Source organism: Colletotrichum paranaense (genome assembly GCF_030867605.1).
Source record: "Colletotrichum paranaense strain IMI 384185 chromosome Unknown Scaffold_4.1, whole genome shotgun sequence".
NCBI lineage: Eukaryota > Fungi > Ascomycota > Sordariomycetes > Glomerellales > Glomerellaceae > Colletotrichum > Colletotrichum paranaense.
The window spans coordinates 1,774,807-1,790,869 of record NW_026848962.1 but is presented as its reverse complement, the minus strand read 5'-3'; the positions used below and the strand labels follow the sequence as shown (position 1 = coordinate 1,790,869).

General features: G+C 53.2%; 7 protein-coding genes across 7 annotated transcripts; 4 read left to right on the top strand and 3 right to left on the bottom strand.

Annotated features, from left to right (window-relative positions):
• Positions 1 to 1,088: 1,088 nt before the first annotated feature.
• Positions 1,089 to 1,491, top strand: CPAR01_05595 (uncharacterized protein; the record flags this gene model as incomplete). Its single annotated transcript, XM_060489872.1, has 2 exons — positions 1,089 to 1,336; positions 1,383 to 1,491. The coding sequence occupies 2 exons, from the start codon at positions 1,089 to 1,091 to the stop codon at positions 1,489 to 1,491; spliced, it is 357 nt and encodes a 118-aa protein (XP_060351338.1).
• A 1,634-nt stretch (positions 1,492 to 3,125) lies between these two features.
• Positions 3,126 to 4,751, top strand: CPAR01_05594 (uncharacterized protein; the record flags this gene model as incomplete). Its single annotated transcript, XM_060489871.1, has 1 exon — positions 3,126 to 4,751. One exon carries the CDS (start codon positions 3,126 to 3,128, stop codon positions 4,749 to 4,751), a length of 1,626 nt encoding a protein of 541 aa, XP_060351337.1.
• A 701-nt stretch (positions 4,752 to 5,452) lies between these two features.
• CPAR01_05593 (uncharacterized protein) lies at positions 5,453 to 5,881 on the top strand (the record flags this gene model as incomplete). The annotated part of the gene is made up of 1 exon (XM_060489870.1): positions 5,453 to 5,881. One exon carries the CDS (start codon positions 5,453 to 5,455, stop codon positions 5,879 to 5,881), a length of 429 nt encoding a protein of 142 aa, XP_060351336.1.
• Positions 5,882 to 7,392: 1,511 nt separating this feature from the next.
• CPAR01_05592 (uncharacterized protein) lies at positions 7,393 to 7,698 on the bottom strand (the record flags this gene model as incomplete). The annotated part of the gene is made up of 1 exon (XM_060489869.1): positions 7,393 to 7,698. A coding segment is annotated over one exon (306 nt), but the record flags the coding sequence as incomplete, so codon positions are not given.
• Positions 7,699 to 8,434: 736 nt separating this feature from the next.
• On the bottom strand, positions 8,435 to 10,447 carry CPAR01_05591 (uncharacterized protein; the record flags this gene model as incomplete). Its single annotated transcript, XM_060489868.1, has 1 exon — positions 8,435 to 10,447. The coding sequence occupies one exon, from the start codon at positions 10,445 to 10,447 to the stop codon at positions 8,435 to 8,437; it is 2,013 nt and encodes a 670-aa protein (XP_060351334.1).
• A 2,054-nt stretch (positions 10,448 to 12,501) lies between these two features.
• Positions 12,502 to 13,245, top strand: CPAR01_05590 (uncharacterized protein; the record flags this gene model as incomplete). Its single annotated transcript, XM_060489867.1, has 1 exon — positions 12,502 to 13,245. One exon carries the CDS (start codon positions 12,502 to 12,504, stop codon positions 13,243 to 13,245), a length of 744 nt encoding a protein of 247 aa, XP_060351333.1.
• A 750-nt stretch (positions 13,246 to 13,995) lies between these two features.
• On the bottom strand, positions 13,996 to 15,961 carry CPAR01_05589 (uncharacterized protein; the record flags this gene model as incomplete). Its single annotated transcript, XM_060489866.1, has 2 exons — positions 13,996 to 15,451; positions 15,549 to 15,961. 2 exons carry the CDS (start codon positions 15,959 to 15,961, stop codon positions 13,996 to 13,998), a joined length of 1,869 nt encoding a protein of 622 aa, XP_060351332.1.
• Between the last annotated feature and the right edge of the window lie 102 nt (positions 15,962 to 16,063).

Sequence of the window (16,063 nt, the reverse complement as noted above, 5' to 3'; positions counted from 1 at the left end):
GACGGCTCGAGAGCCAGAGAGAGATTGGGGGACCACTGAGGAGCTGGCATTGTCAAGACGGTTGGTATATCCTGTTTTCGTGTTTAGGTGACGAAGATAGGGCGACGATGCGCGATGAAGGATCGGAGGGTCGTTTGGAGGGGATCGATCATATTGGCCCGGTAGTGGAATAAGAAACGAAACGAAACAAAATGATCAAAGAGGCAGCGAAAAGGGCATAGAGCGTGCAGAGGCAAGAAGCCAGTAGGTCTGGGCGAATATGATAGAAATGTCGAGAAAATGACGGCAACAGAAGATGACTGTCAAGAACTCGAGATGGCGATAGGAAAGCACTGAAAGATGCCTTACTTCCAGTGTTAATTACCTCAGCACTCGGGCACTGAACCTCGAAGGAAAAAGGTTCGTCACCTGCAGATGCAGCAGGGAAGGAACGAAGGACCCTTGTTCCGTGCACTGGTGCTCTTTCCCTCTTGGTCCTCCTCCATCGTCCTTGCCGTCTGTCTCATTTCTCATACCAGGTAGGCACCCACCTCAGGCAAGGTAGGAACCGAGTGAAAAAGTACATACGATGTTTACCTTCAATGTGCAGGTGCAGGTAGGTGCAGTGGCAGGAGGATCCGCCGGGAAAGATACCTTGAGCATTTGACGAACACAAGCACAGCAAGGGAAAAAAAACCAGCAAAAAGAGGGCCATGCAGAGCTGGGTGCTTCTGCCCTTGCATCGGCTCATGCGCTTCTCTTCCCTTTTGACAATGCCCTTTGGGCGTCAATTGGCTCTTCGGTCCTGAGCATGGGGTAAAGTAAGAATTAAGGTAAAGTAGGGCAGTCAAGATATGCACCTTATTTCAGGTGCTCTGCTTTGCGCTGCCTCTCACGATCGCTCCTGCCTCCGGGTTTGCTACCGTAGTTATTACCTTAGTGTTGCAGCTTGCTTGCTCTTGCCCTCTGAGAATCCGTAGCTTGAGGTCGACCTCGGGCTGTTCTTTCCCTCGAATTGTGTCAGAGCCGTAGCTAGGCCCCAAATGAACCCCCTCAAGAAACATATCCAGTCACAACGTCTGAGAACCCTGCACAATCCCTGCTGAGCCATGAGAAACCACCCCTGTTTCTTTCTTGCCGTGTCCACCCACATCCATACTGGTCGGGAGGGAAAGAAGGAAGAAATTTTGACTGAGCAGTTGCGACTGAGAGAGCTCCTGCCCTTGCTCCAGAAAGCGCGAAGCCAGAAGGTGCGCCCCACCCCACCATCCCACTTTCCAATTGCCTCTCCCGCCCGCGGACTCACCCCCGGTCTGCGCCTTTCCAGGGATGGCTACGCATGTGGCACCGGCTTGTGGTGAACTCCTCGGTACGTATCTTTTTAGCTTCATCCAGCCGTCTAGCTTCTTCCCTACCCGTCTCTCGCCGTCTCTCAGACTCTCAGTCTCTCGTCTCTCGTCTCACTCTCACTCTCACTCTTTGCACTTTTCATGTCTCGTCCACAAAATCTAAGACATCCATCTCGAACTTCGCTCACAGTCCTCGCCTTTCTTCGCACTAATACAGCGGGACAATACGCCCTCGTCCTCTCGTTCCCTCGCCTTCACCCACTCCTACTGGCCACCACGTCCACTCCTGCTCCCACGCCCGCTAGAACCTCTCTCTCCTCCATACGGATACTTCACGTCAGAGACACTGGTTCTCGACAGTGTCAGAGACCACACAGGACCTTAGACAGCAGCCACACTTACCTTCCCCGGCGTTGCTGCAGCTCGACATGGACATGGACCTGGATCTGGCCCTCGACCCGAATCTCTGACCCCGACGCTACCTCTACATCTGAGCGCACCCTTACCCTCCCGAGTCCCGTCACCTTCACCCTCTCACACTCGCCTTGAGGAGTATTCGACCCTCAAAAAGTACCTCAGTCTTTTGGCCCGTCCCGTCGCCGCGTTTCAACCAGCCTCGACTGTCATATCTTAAAGCCTTCACTTCTCCAGTCCCTCTCTTCATGCCCGTGTCCCTACTTAGCCTTCAGTACCGTACTTCACCCTCGGTCTTGTGCTGATCTTCGGTCGACTTTTCATTTTCCATCATAAGCATCCTTATAACTTAATCCCCTGCTCGGTCCTATCGTATTCACCCTCACCTCACAGTCACATTTGCCATTAGCTCCAGCTTCAACCTCCAGGCTGAGCTACCTTCCTTGCCTTTACCCCTTGCCTACAGCTTCATCCGACTGATACCGAAGGCTGCGGTACCTACTACCTCCTTCCACTTTTCCACCTTTCTTATTCCCATATCGTGTCTCGCCTTTTCCTTCTGGCAGCACAATTCTACAAAACGCCCCCCATTCCCACCCAACCATTTCGTTCGGTCGACGACGACCTAGAAGCTCAGGGGAAAAAAACCAGATGCCCGCCATTTATATATCACGACCCATCTCACCTTGACGACCTGTCTCACCGAAGAGTCGTACAATCTTGATCGTACAAGTACCGCCTCCAGCCAATCTCTCCACGACATTCTCAGTCAGGGTTTCTGTGTGGCCCATTCTTCGGCTCATTGCTCTCGAGTTCGTTCAGCCGACGTCGCGCAGACGAGGGACCACTTCATTCCTGTGTCTGACCCTTCGCCTGATTACCGGTTCAACTCTCGCGTCACCTTGGGGTGTTCTGGATTCACTTAGCTGATCCAGTGAGACTCGATTCACTCCAATTGTTGGCCTCTCCTGGTCTACCATTACTTCTGCCCGGGTGTTCCTGCCTACTTTCGTGGCCCCCGAACTTTCTGTCTCACTGTGACCTCACTTTGGTCAGCTCTCAACATTGTGGCCGAGGCCTCTTCTTCCCATTTTTACTCTCTACCTCGCTCCTTCCCTCACACCTCAGTGTCTCGACGACCACACACGTCCCTCTCACAGGATTGATTTCTAAAAAATTCTTCCCCTCGTCATACCAACCACCCGCCTCTCGCGGTTGACTTAACTCATAATACTTATAACCACGTCTCATATCTGGTATGTTTTATTCTTGTCTGCCCAAGTGGCCCTCCTGCCAATCTCACATCCGAGCGCAAAGAACTTACAAAACTCTCTGGAGACCAGACAAACACGCGCAAGTAGCCGTCACTCGACCTCTTTCACCATGCCTACCAGCTTCGACCGCTTGGAGAAGCTCTTCTCCCGGAAAAAAGACTTCTCCGTCCAAACAAGCCCATCAACGCCAACCATGGAGTCATCGGGTCCCAGGACTGCAAGTTTAGACCACAGTTTCCCTCAGCCTTCCTTCATCCGTCCACGAGTCTCCCGCATGAAGGCTAGAGAGGAGCGCATTGTAGCATCACAAAATGAGAGACGTGCCCAGAGCCTCCCGGAAAACCAGTCCGAGCGTATCTCAATACACATTTCTCACCTCAGCAGTGCAAGCACGACAACTCTTACTCTTCCAGCCCGCTCCATGTCGCTCAATCACCGCAGGGAAAGTAAGCCGGTGGCAAGTCTGCGTGGATTCGATTTTCCTTTTCCTCCCACATCCCCATCCCCGGCTTCGCCTTTTAGTGCCACTTTCTCTCCGAGAACCCTCCCCACAACGCATAAAGTTTCCCTCGAGCACCGCCACAGCTCTGTCATCATCCCTCCCAGAGCCGACACCCCACCTACCTCGGACCACGAGGACGACTCAAGCATAAAGGGATCCCAGGGCCGGCCTTCTTCTTCACTCAGCAGAGACCTGCCAACACCTGCCGCATCTCCAGAAATGAGGCCCATCAACGACATGAGATCTCGGGATTCTGCAGAGTTGAGCTTGGCCAAGAGGAAGGCGGCTGCTGCAGCGACAAGACGTCGAAGAGAGGAAAAGGCAGCTGCCTTGCGTCGGCCCCAGGGCCAGTCCAGACCTCACAGATCCATCACTTCATCAAGCCAGATCCTCAAAGGTGGAGATGTCATGGATTTCTTCAACCTCTCCGACGAAGACATCTTGGAAGAGCCAGAGTTGGAGGATACCCCGGAAACCCCGTTTATGCCGGCACCTTTGCGGCTACCACCCTCACCGCCGACCCCTGCCTATACGGTGTCATCGGTCGGTTCCAAGCGACGGACATCTTCTATTCATGCTGAAGACGTCGCCAAAGAAGGAGCGCTGCAGGTTGCCCAGATCGCGGCCAAGCACAAGTTTGACCTTGTATATATCGTCAACTTGTGGCCCGAAGGAACGTCAGAGTCGTCGTCGCCCACGTTCCGCTCTTCTCTGGATTTCTCATCAAGGCCCTCAAGCATGAGAAACTCTCTTCTTGGGCCCATGGACGGACCAACGGTGGACACAACTCCCGGTATGACTGGGCGTCTGCTCGCCGCCTACGGTTTGTCGAACCTGACTAGCCCTTTCCGCATTTCGGCCACAGTTCAGTCCAGAATCTTGAAGCAGGAGGGCTGGATGGAATACCGCAGCGACGACGCGCAGGCGGGCGAGATTGCACGGGGTTACGGCCACGCCTTCCACACGGCCACAGGTCGGAGGGGCTCCGCAAACTCGAGTCCCCGGAGTCCGGGTCCGCAAGACGTGGCCCAGAACGATCGCGGCATTGTCTTTGCCGCCTACCGCTATCCAAGCAAGGACTCACAAACAACCGGATGTACCAAGGAGGAGCTGGACGCATTGCGCGCAGATGCCGAAGGCCTCGTCGATTACCTCGTCGCCATTCACAAGGCTCGACGCCTCCGAGATCCCATGACCCTACAAACCTTGGTCGATGAGGACGCCACGCCTTAATCAACGCCAACGCCAGCGCCACACTTTAAACACGCCGACACGACCGTTTCCTGATTTATACCAACGCGATCAGTGCAACGGATATTAAATGATTACGACCCGTCATTCCCTGACACATTCTTCTTTGGCTGGATTTACACGTTTTTGCAATTCGTCTTTGATATGATACCACATGGAGAGCGTCGTCCTTTATTCGTAACATGGACTTCGTCATTTAGCTCGAAAAAAGGACATTTTCTGTCACATCCAGATAGTTCAGGTGCTAGGCATAAGCATCGAGCGTTGGAAGCGACTTCACAGAGGGATGGCATGGAGAGGATGGGTTCTGAACTAGTCCATCCTGGACTCTTACGTAGCAAGTGGACTCGATCCATAATGAAAATAAAAACTCATGATACCTCAATCCGGTTTTCTCCCCAGCCACACTCGCGGGTCCCTGCTCTGGGCCGAGGCCATATTCCCATGACCGCATGACGAATCCGAGCGTACGCAGTCTTCGGCTTTACCGGCGCGAGTCGTCTTTTTTTCTTTTTTCGACAGCAATCCGATCTTTTGTCTTGATGAACTCTTTTTCCTCATGCCTCAAAGCTATTTTCTCCCCTTCGGCTGACATGGACAGATCAGCAAAGCTCATGAGTCGGGTCTTGATTTTTGGGGGCTGAGCTGAGTCCCATCAGCAGTGGCGCATATAGTAATTGCTCATGGGAGGCCTGACCAATTCGCCCATTCTTTTGGTTCTGGTAGGGCCACTGACAGGTCCCATCATTCCCAGCATCATCATTCCACCATCTGGCAGCGGGCGATTTGCAGTACATTCACTGCTTGGGAGGCTGGGGAACCCCTGGTTTCAAAATATCCCGCGACGCTGGTTGGGTGGGGGTGGAGAGAGAGGAGGGGATAGAGGATCCGGGTCATTTTTGGATCTTGTCTGGCCCAGGCTTTTTTGGACAGTATGGATACTCCAATGGCGATGGGGAGGAGGGAGGCAAAAAAGGCAACGCCGCGACGGCAAAGCATGGTCAGGCATTAAGGAGGTCTCCGTTCGCCATGTGGTTAGAGGGGGAGGTGGCTTATTCAGTTGTGACGATGGTACGCTGGCGTGTGTTCGGGGATGGAGTCGTGGCCGTTGAGAGCGTTGGTAAACTTGGCGCCGATGGGATTTGATTGTCGTTGCGTCAGGGTATTATTTTCCTTCTCAATCCTTTCATTTCTGTGTGACCCCGCCCTTGACAGTCTGGGTACAGTACTATTCACAGTTTCTGATGGAGGAATATGAGGACACCTAGTTGGAGGGATCGTTGGGCCAACTCTGAAAGTCTGAAGGGGCTTGACATGATGTCAGCTGTAGTTCTGACGACAGTCTGACAGAGAGCCGCAAACTCTGGCCGGGAGGGACAGTTGATGATTCGATGCGGCTTTTCTGGAGGGGGGGAACGCGGCTACGTGCGGACGTACTGCACGGGATACTGCACGGCATGGCATCCCTGGGTCTTGTGAACTTTGCCCACCACCCATATTGCCTACATACCTCCCCTGCCCACCCGCTGAACCCCGTTTTGATAGGGTTGCAGTGGATTGGGGGGAGAGCTTTCGAGCTTTCCGGGTGGTGGGAGGGCGATTGCGAACGTTTGGCCGGCTACCCTCAATCTTTTTTACATCCTTGGCAACTACCAGGAAACGGCAGGTTTTCTCAGGTTTAGTAATTGACTTCCTACCAGGCCTTTACCTGACTTCAGCGGAGGAGTAGAGACATGAGAGGTGCGAACTTGTAACCTTTGACTCCCCCCCGCGCAACGGAGAAGGGCAAAATGAGTTCTTGCGTCTTTTGGGTGGATGCGACGGCGGCAGGACGGCACGGGTTGACGTGGTGGACGTGTGCCGGTGCCATGTCTTGATGCCCTGGGCTTACCTTTTGCGATTGTGGCTTTCATTTTTCTTCTGGTTTCCCCCGCCGCCACGCCCGTGCGGATGGCTTTTGGTAGTCAACCAGTGATGAACGGCGTTTGGTACGGAACTACGGAGTATGAGTGCTACCCTTTTCCGCGGCTTACGGCTCGCGGCTCGCGGGCGCGGGCGCGCATGCGTACGTTGGGGGTTAGGAGTAGATGAGGGCTGGGCATGCAGGCCTGGGATGCATCTTTGCAGGGCTAAGTACCTTGTTATCGAAGAAAGCATCTTTGCAGGGCTAATCTGAGGGTACGACCACTTCTTGGCTGCGGCGCGGGCACCGATATGCAGCAGGAGGGGGAAGGCACAAGGGAAAGAAATGAACGCCTGCGGCCTGCGGTGTATTTCGATGACTTTCTCCGCGGCGTGCCTTGCATTAAGTGCGTAAGGTAGGATTCAGTCTTTGTTTCTCGGTGTTTTGATAGCGGGTGGAAGCCGAAGGATGGGTTGCAGTGGTGGTTCTCTGGTGAGCTGTGTTGGTACCGGCAGTGAATCGTGGGTGGGAGGGCTAATGCAGGTTCTGGATCATCAATGGCGGAAGTGAATGTTGGTGATGCTTGATGTAGATCGAAATTCTGATGTGGTTTGACCGTTTGAACAGTGATGGACGGTGGTATTGGACCTGATTTTGAACATGTTTGGTTCAAACCACGAAGCTGTTCGGGTTTCTCTCGTTGTTGACGTTTCTTTTTTCTCAATGTCTCGGCAGAGTCTCGTCAAATCGCCTATCAACAAACCCGAATCCGAGATGCAAGTTGGCGTTCAGGCGTCCAAGAAGGTGGCTGGCGTGCTTTCTTGACATGCTCTTGACACTGCCACGGCTGCAGTGTTGCCCTCCCAAGTCGGCGCTCAGACGTTGACAAGATCGGAACCGATTTTCCGGCTCTCTCGAGGTGAGGTAGGATTGCGCGGGTTGCAGTCCATCATTGGTCTTGCGGGGGCTATTCGCGAGATTGCTACGAGATAGCGTTCTGACTGATCGTCGATGGGTGGCGTGGTTGCCATGATGTTTGTCAGAGGCGGATGATTCAATATCAGAGTGAATGGGGGTTCATTTGAAGATCTGATTTGACCAGCTATTCTACATTAGTCTCAGGGGCACCCTCTATCTGAATGATGTGGGTAAGAGCACTGGCGACGGTGCGATGAACAGCTCCGGTGGCGGCCAACGTCAGGTTGAGACGTAATGATGCCATTGGACGAACTGGACGATGATCTGAAGTGTCAGAAACACCCAGCCGGCTCCGAAGGTACGTTTATGACACTACATCCGGCGCCGGCGTGGGACGAAGAGGAGGCCACGAGGCGTATGGGAGAGGCGTTTTGCCCGTTCAACGTCCGGGCGCGCAGGCGGAGGCCGTCTCGAGTGAGTTGAAGCCAAGTTAGTAGGCTTTAGTGGACTAGGGGAAGCGTGGCTAGAGCTTCCGGAGCCGACGCTAGACTTGAGATGGTTTGAATATCAACGTCCGGGTTTCAACTGCGAAACGCAACTAAGGCGATGATCGAATTTTGATGGGAGGGGAAGGGGAAGAGACCTTTGCGAGCAGGGTAAGTGTGATGCAGTTGAATATTGAGACACTCTTCAATGTATACTAGAATTAAACGGGCAAGGATGTCATGGAGGAAAGAAAAAGAAGAAGGCGAGAATCAACTACTCACCACATTTTCTGTGTTATCGGGCACATACGTAGAAAACAACTATCACGACGTCTCTACCCAGTGCTCCAAGAATTCTCTCATTGATCCAAGCTCTTCCAAGCCTCAAACACTTTGGGCGGCATACAGCTCTCAATCTTATTGCGAGCCTTTGCGATAGCTTCTTTCCTCCACCCTGACGATGAAGTTCGCAACACACCCCCAAGGGCAGTGTGGCAAGCTAGTACAGTGCTGAACATGGCCTCGTCATTATCCTCCCCCAAGGGAAACCATCCACCACCCTCCCCAAGGACTTTAATCATGTTGGCTAATGCCTCAGCCAAACCTCGACCCTGAAAAGCATCGGTCACACAGTTCCTATCCCAAGTCTTCGTGATAGTGTCGAAGAAGTGAGGAAGCGGGCTCCATTTCAGATCTACTCCAGGTGTTACAGTTGGAGAAGCTCCTTTTGTGATTAGCCATTTGGCGTTACGAACTAGGGCTTCATTGCTGTCTTCGTTCATGACAAAGGCCCTATATTCGAAAGCGGCGACCGTCGCATGCAGCGCAAGCATTCCAATAGTGCAAGTCGTGACCTCGGAACGATCATCTTTTACGTCCATGTCTGAATAAGCCGAGGATTCAGTGTTAACGAGGTCAGTATCGTACGCATGTTCTATTACTTTAGACCCAACATGAAGATCGACAACCTCTTGAAGATGGATTTTTGACGTGTACAAGAAGCTTGCAAGAGTGGAGGTCTCTAGCGCTGGAAAATTGCATTGGCATGTAATCAAGAAACAGTCGAGGATCTCTTGATCAAGAGGCGCAAAGTGTGGTTCGTGTTGCGCGATGGTGTCCAACAAGATGAGCGGCATCATCTTGTTCAGGCCCTGTGCCAGAGGAGTGCCATAATCCTGGCGCCAATGTTCGGACCTCGCCGTTGAGAGTGATTGTCTCAGCCTGGAGACGATCTTCCCTTCGGTTTCTGAAGGACAGTACCAGGCGCCTCCCGGTTCTGAAAAGAGATAACGTGCCGCGTTTGACTTTGCCACGTTTGATGAGAATTTGAACATGTCAGCTGCCACTTCCCGTGAGAATACTTCAAAAAAGTTGAGTGTCGCATCGGTCTTTTCCATGGCCAGAGCATATTCGAAGGCGTGATTGTAGTGAACATCAAGCCTGTCCGGCGTGAAGGACCGCTCCGGGTTCGCCCCGAGATGTCGCAGGAGGGCCACCGAGAGCTTATTACGCGCCGTTATTGCGTAATACAACGGCGTCGCACCACTTTCCACCACGACTTCGTCAACATCCACTCCCACACAATGCACGAGCTCTTTGATGATGGGCCCATTGCCGGAAAAGGCAGCGGATTGGAGTGCGGAAACCACCACCGCTGGACCTCTATACTCTGTCGGATCCAACCCCCTATAGGCGCTGGCAAAGACCTGGTTGGAACGAGGATACTTTGGCGAAGTATGGCCCACGCTTACGACTCGAGACGAAGCGCCGCGGGAGAGCAGCAGACGCGCGACGGGGATTTTGTGGTTGCAAATAGCAACGTGTAGGGGCGTCCAGGCCGGTACGGCTTGCCCCATCAAGTGGCGAATCTGAAAGGTGCCTGGGGGTATACACCGGCACAGAAACCTCGCCGGCATTTCCATATCGACAGAGTGATGGTCCAATAACCACTGGACGGTATCGTAGTGCCCGCCCTTTGCGGCGAGGTGTAAGGGCGTCGCGAAGCATGCTTTCGACAGCGCGACCTTGACACCGTCATCGCTTGGAACCTCTCGGCGTTTCCACTCCTTCCAATAATTTACTTTTACCCAGTCTTTGAGGCACTGAGGAGCATTGAATGAATAGACTTTGTTCAAGTCGGCACCGTGGGACGCTATGCGCTGGAGAGTGGCCAGGTTCCCAGTCGCGGCGCTCCTGGTGATGATGTCGGTATTGCCATCGCGTATCGCTGCCAGGTATACTTCTTCCTGGACATTCATGTTGAGCTTGATGCTGACTTGCGCGAGCGCGGCGACGGTGCAACTATCTAGGTAGCTGCAGATTTGTAGCCAGATTTCGGCAGGAAATCCCGCGCGCGGTGTAATTGACGACATGGTGGTCGTAAGTGTGGGGTGTATGCTGTGATCGGTGGTGTGAGAGGACGATCAATTCGAGGGCTTTTTGTAAGCTGCCTTTCTGAGGATGATAAGAGGTCTTTCAAAAAGCTCAAAGACACGAATATGAGGCGAAAATAAGGTAATTATATACTTCCGTGCAAATCATCAGGGTAACCACCAAGGAGAACCTGGAAGGAACGAGGAGATAGCTCAACATTTCTCCTTCTCCATTGACTCTCCTTACAGACAATCTCAAGAATTCTGATGCAAAGAATATTTGCGCAGCCGGAAAAGACCTCTGAAAATGGTTTCCCAAGGGACTCTCCGGGTCGTCGTTGAAGTTCGGCCCCGGCCTCCTTCCGGAAGACTGGCCCCACCGAACCGTTCTCGTCTTCCGGACTCCACTCCTACGGGCCGCTAAATCTACCACTGAAAGTACATTCTCCGTGTCTCATCAGGCTGGCGACTCATAAATTGCGCTTGAAAGTATTGCGTACAACTGGAATGAAGCTATAGGCGTATCATGGCAGGTTCTTCGCGTGAGAATGAAGACTAGCAACCTTTCTGGTGCGCGAGAGACAGCACGTTCTTTCGACCTATTCCAAACCCTGAGCTATTGCTGAGCGACTCACTGTTTGAATTGACGATCTTACAGTCGCTGTAGGGAGAGAAGGAGGCGGCGATGCCTCCCAAGCTTTCGTACGCCGACCATGCCGGTCTTGTACGCCGTTCGTGACCCACCCGGCGAAAAATACCCACATCGCCGATGACCGGCGCCGCACCGCCGCGGCGGCCAATGCCTCCCATCCGCCCAAGCTTTCGTATTTTATTCCCGAAATTTTTCGCGCCAGTGAACTCAATTGAACCCTGGCTCGAAAGAGATAAGAAAAACGCCCCCAAATTTCCCTCACCGATAAGATGAGTAAACGCGAAGGATCAGATATGCTATGAGCTACTGGGTAAGTTTGATTGCTGCAATCAACAAGATAATCCCTCGTCAGATAGCTATATTGGAACTTTGGAGGTACCTGAGGTACCTTAGGTGAGTGACGGCACAATGCTACATGGGGCATCCCTTCGGTCACGCCGCCGGACACTAGTCACGGACTGCGACCGACTCAAGGGATGAGCGGGCACCGGTGGAGAACAAGCCTTAATTGTCGCAAGAGAATCCAGGCCCGATCACGCAACGTTGACGAAGGGGTCTTTTTTTTCGTCTATTCAAGCTTTCCCGGCGTCGGAGTCAAGTGCCGCCTTGCATACCGGATCTTCCGGATGAGCACAGCAGCTCACTTAGTCACTCTTGTCCTTTGACTATGACATATTCTCTAGTCGCAACGCTACATTCGCATGTGAGCCTCTGGAAAACCCTGGGAATAACATGCGGATAAGAAATCATGCCCATCGCTCAAAGTTTCATGATGCAGGACAAACTCACAGGGTTCAACCCGTTTTTCCCGGATGTACATGGCACCTGGCGGTAAGAGAGGTTTTCACCACCTACGAAGTAGTTCCACGCCGGTTCATTAGTGTTGGCCCAAAAAAAAAACCATCCGACGTCATGACAGGCGATCCCTCCATCCCAGGTTACAAGTAATCTATTTTACCACGAGATACTTTTTTCTTCACACAAGCCGAGGAACAAATGGCTAATGGCTGCCAAAGTGAGACCACGTTCCCGCCGCTAGGGCCGCCGACGCAGGCATTCCGCGTTGATCGGTTGACGGGGCGGCCAACATACTTCAGCCGCCCGATGTCCGGAGAGCTGAAAAGGCTGACGTTCTGTCACCTTCCTTCCGTCCCATCTCATCTCATCTCATCTTATCTCACTTTGCGGTTACATACGTCAGATAACACACTGCTATAAAGTCACCATTCATCTTTCAAATCGTAGACTACCATCTCACGCGATTGAACAAGGCCAGTAATTAAGAAAGCGCAAATTGATACGGGTACAGTGGCCGGATAGTTTGAGCTACATACACGTCTACTGTGAAAGCAACCTCATAATGTCAACCATAAACGCCATCCTCACATCTTTACAACCAACAATGACACCGCCACATCTCCCACCCTCGCAAAGCTGTCATCCCTTCATGACACTCCCCCTCGAGCTCCGCCTCCTCATCTGGGAAACCTTCAGCTCGCAACCCCGCGTCTTCGAATACCGAGAAGACACCCACCTCATCAAGCCGCCCCGCGAGTACCGCCACCCCCGTGCCGCCGCCCTCATCACAAACGCCGAATCGCGAAAAGCAACCCGCGCCCTTCTCCGCCCCTTCCCGCACCCGTACGACGTCCAAAAGGACTCCCGTCCGTCGCCACCGCCGTCCCTGGAATTCGTGCCCTCATCGGATATCATCTACCTCCCACCGCTCGTCTACCGCACGCGGCTCGGCGCGTGGGACTCACTCTGGACCACGAAGCCGGGTATCGAGAATGTAGGGATCCACTGGTCCGTTCTCCTCGACGAGCGGCGTATCGCGGAGGCGTTGCGGGCTTGTTCGCGGTGTTTCACCGATATGAGGAGGCTGTCCGTCTTTATCGAGTTCAAGCCGCTTCCGCAGCCGGAGGATGAGGTTGGGAATGGCGGGATTGTGAGGTTGTTGGGTCCTGCGGAGGATGAGTATCGCTTGCCGAGTTTATATGCCGAGGCGCATGGGTTGATGGATGAGTTTTGGACGTGGGGGGAGTTGAGGACGGCGCTTGGGAAGGTTAAGAGGGCGATGAAGTGGACGCCTGAGATTGAGGGGGTGTTGTACACCAGGGAGATGGAGGAGGCGTCTGCTTTTTGAGATGGGATGGGATTGGTATTTTGATGACTTTTGTCTCATCTGAGCTGGTCATTTCGACAAGGAAGTTGGGCTGATGCGAGGCATGCCCTGACAGAGGATGTAATATTTTGAGCATTTATCAGGGTTCAAGTTCAGCATACGGCGTCATGATCGAGCGAGGGATTCACAGCATTTCAGCGGGCTTGGAGTATTTCATGACAGGTCTGATATGAACCTGCTAGCTATTATTGAATGAGATTTTGAGTCATTTTGAGCGTATTTGGAGACTTTCCCGTGTGTGCAATTTTGTGAAAAGTAGAAGATAACGATCATGTTGCTCTCTTTCACTATAAATTACATCTCATTACATTTTCGAGGAATTCAACTTCCAGAGCCCTGTATACCTGGGTATCGTCTACAACTTATTCGTACATCTCACTTCTGCCTCGGCTCACGCCGTTGAAATAGGGTGCTCGTGGCCGCAACCTCCTTCAAGCTCAGATCCACGCCCGTAGAGCTCTGAGAGCCTCGAGGCTCGTATTCATGATCACCTTAATCTAAATAACCTCTTCTCCAACATCCCTCACACCCTTCCTTCAACCTCCCACTCATCCTAGTAATAGTCTCCATCTTCTCACCCCGAATTCGACAATGCGACAAGCTCGCCATTCTCCAGTCCCTCGACTCTGGTGTCAAGCTCGAGCGTAGACTCAATCCATGCGTATCGTTGTGCTCCTCTGTATCCTCCACTTCAATCTCCTCCATGCCACTTTAAAGGGCCTCCTCTTCGGTCTCCTCTTCGGTTTCTTCATCCCACACTTCACTCTGCTCATAATCGACACAAGTATCTTCGTCGATAAGACCGTGCTGCCTCAGCACCTCCTCAACCTTGGGCCTGTCAGACCAGTCATCAAACGCATCGCGAATCGCGAAAGCCCACTCTGGCGCGGTTTCCGGCCTCTCATGTAAGTCGCGGACACACATCTCCCACGCCTTGTATACTCGAACAACTCCTCCGATATCATCCTCTCCGCACGGGATCCACGCTCCCTTTTGCACCAGAAGACGGACAAAAGGGCCGATTGAGCCCAACACAAAGGTCAGCGGCTCCGATTCTCGCGGATGGCCCACCGTGATCTTCTTCATCAGGTAGACAAGGGGGGTGAGAGACGGGTCCGGATCGGTGTCTCGCATGCCGATCGGGTTCGCGCCCTGGGTCATCAGCCAGTTTAAGGTCGTCAGGGCCCGCCCCTGATAGTCCCAGTCCATCACACCAATCGTAACACAGAGAGCGAGCATGCCGAGAGAAGAGCCCGATAAACGGTCCTGCTCTTTGTCGGGAGGCATAGTCAAGGGAAAAGTTGCGCGCCATAAGCCGTTCCGCTCCGCAAAGCTCCATCTGATGAACTTCAAGAAGGGGCAATCCTGCTCCAAAGTCACTTTGTCTCCGAAATCCAATACGTCCATGAAAGGGCGAAGGATATCCATACAGTCGCGATCGACGCCACAGGAGACCTCGCAGACGAAGAGAAAGGTCGACTGAAGTTCTCCTACAAGCGGGGCATATTCCGGCCGATGCGTCCGTTGGGTCTCCCGGATGAAGTCCGCGACGACTTGAGCGAACGAGTCGAGAACCGAATTACAGTCGGGCTCGGTTGTATCAATTATCGCTGGCAACAACAGCTTTAGCACTGATTCTTTGGGGCCGTTGTCTGCAGAAGCGGTCCAAAGGCTGTCTCCCAACGTCATAAGCTGCTTGGCGGCCTCGATATGACCCTGAGCGATGGCAAATTCGAGTGCCAGCGTCATGAATGAGTTTCCATGTTGGAAAAATATCTCCACATTGGCCCCGAGGCTGAGCAAATGTGACACAACGTCTCTCTCCGTGTGTACATTGCGCTCTGAGGGACGATACTCGCAGGCGTATTGTATCGGCGTGGCGTCTCTGTTGTCAGGACTGTCTACCGAGAGGCCCAGGTTCTTGACGAGATCGGTCATCACCTCCAAGTTCCCAGCACGAGCCGCATCGTGCAGGGCGTTATGTGGCCTCGAACTTTGCCGGGCATCTGCTAACCAGAACCTCGCCTTTCTGGCGGGTGGTGAAACGAATGGGCATGTTTCCGCGCCCGCTTCCGAATCCCAGAAAGGGGACTTTCTCATGGCGTACTCACCCTGCAACTGAGTTGTCAGAGATGCTCCGGCGGAAAGCAGGAGGCGAGCGACGGAGCTGTGTCGCTGGCACAGGGCCACATGTAAGGATGTGCGGGCAGGGCGACAGATGGAGGGGAAGGAACGGCCCCTTGCCCTCTTCCCGATTGGCATACAACTGCATAGGCTTCTCCCGGGGCCATCGACATCGACATTCTGATCTAAGAAGCCACTTGACCATCTCATAGCGGCCTCCTGCGGCAGCCTGGTACAGCGGGGTGCCCCAGGTCGTCATCCTGTCCAGATTTCCGTCGCCCCTGGGACCCCCCCATGGTAGTGGTGCCACGGGATACGCCTTGGCAATATCCGCGCCGAAGAGATGAGCGCGTTTGAGAGTATCGAGATTTCCAGTCTTCAAGGCGTAAGTGACGCAATCCGACGCGTCATCCCGTATACTCTGGAGATACAGTCTGCGATTGAGTATGTCGTGGAATCTGTGGTTGACCCGTACCAGGCGTGCCCTATCGGACTGAGAGACGTAGCTGCTGACAAGCAACCATAGCTCCGCTGGTAGCTCGTCAGTCGACATCATAAATCCTCTCAACGCGATGCGAATATGGATCTAGCGTCTAAGTCGATGGGGAGAGCTGCGATGAGACCGATGAGTACCCTATTTTTACCCATGTTCTGG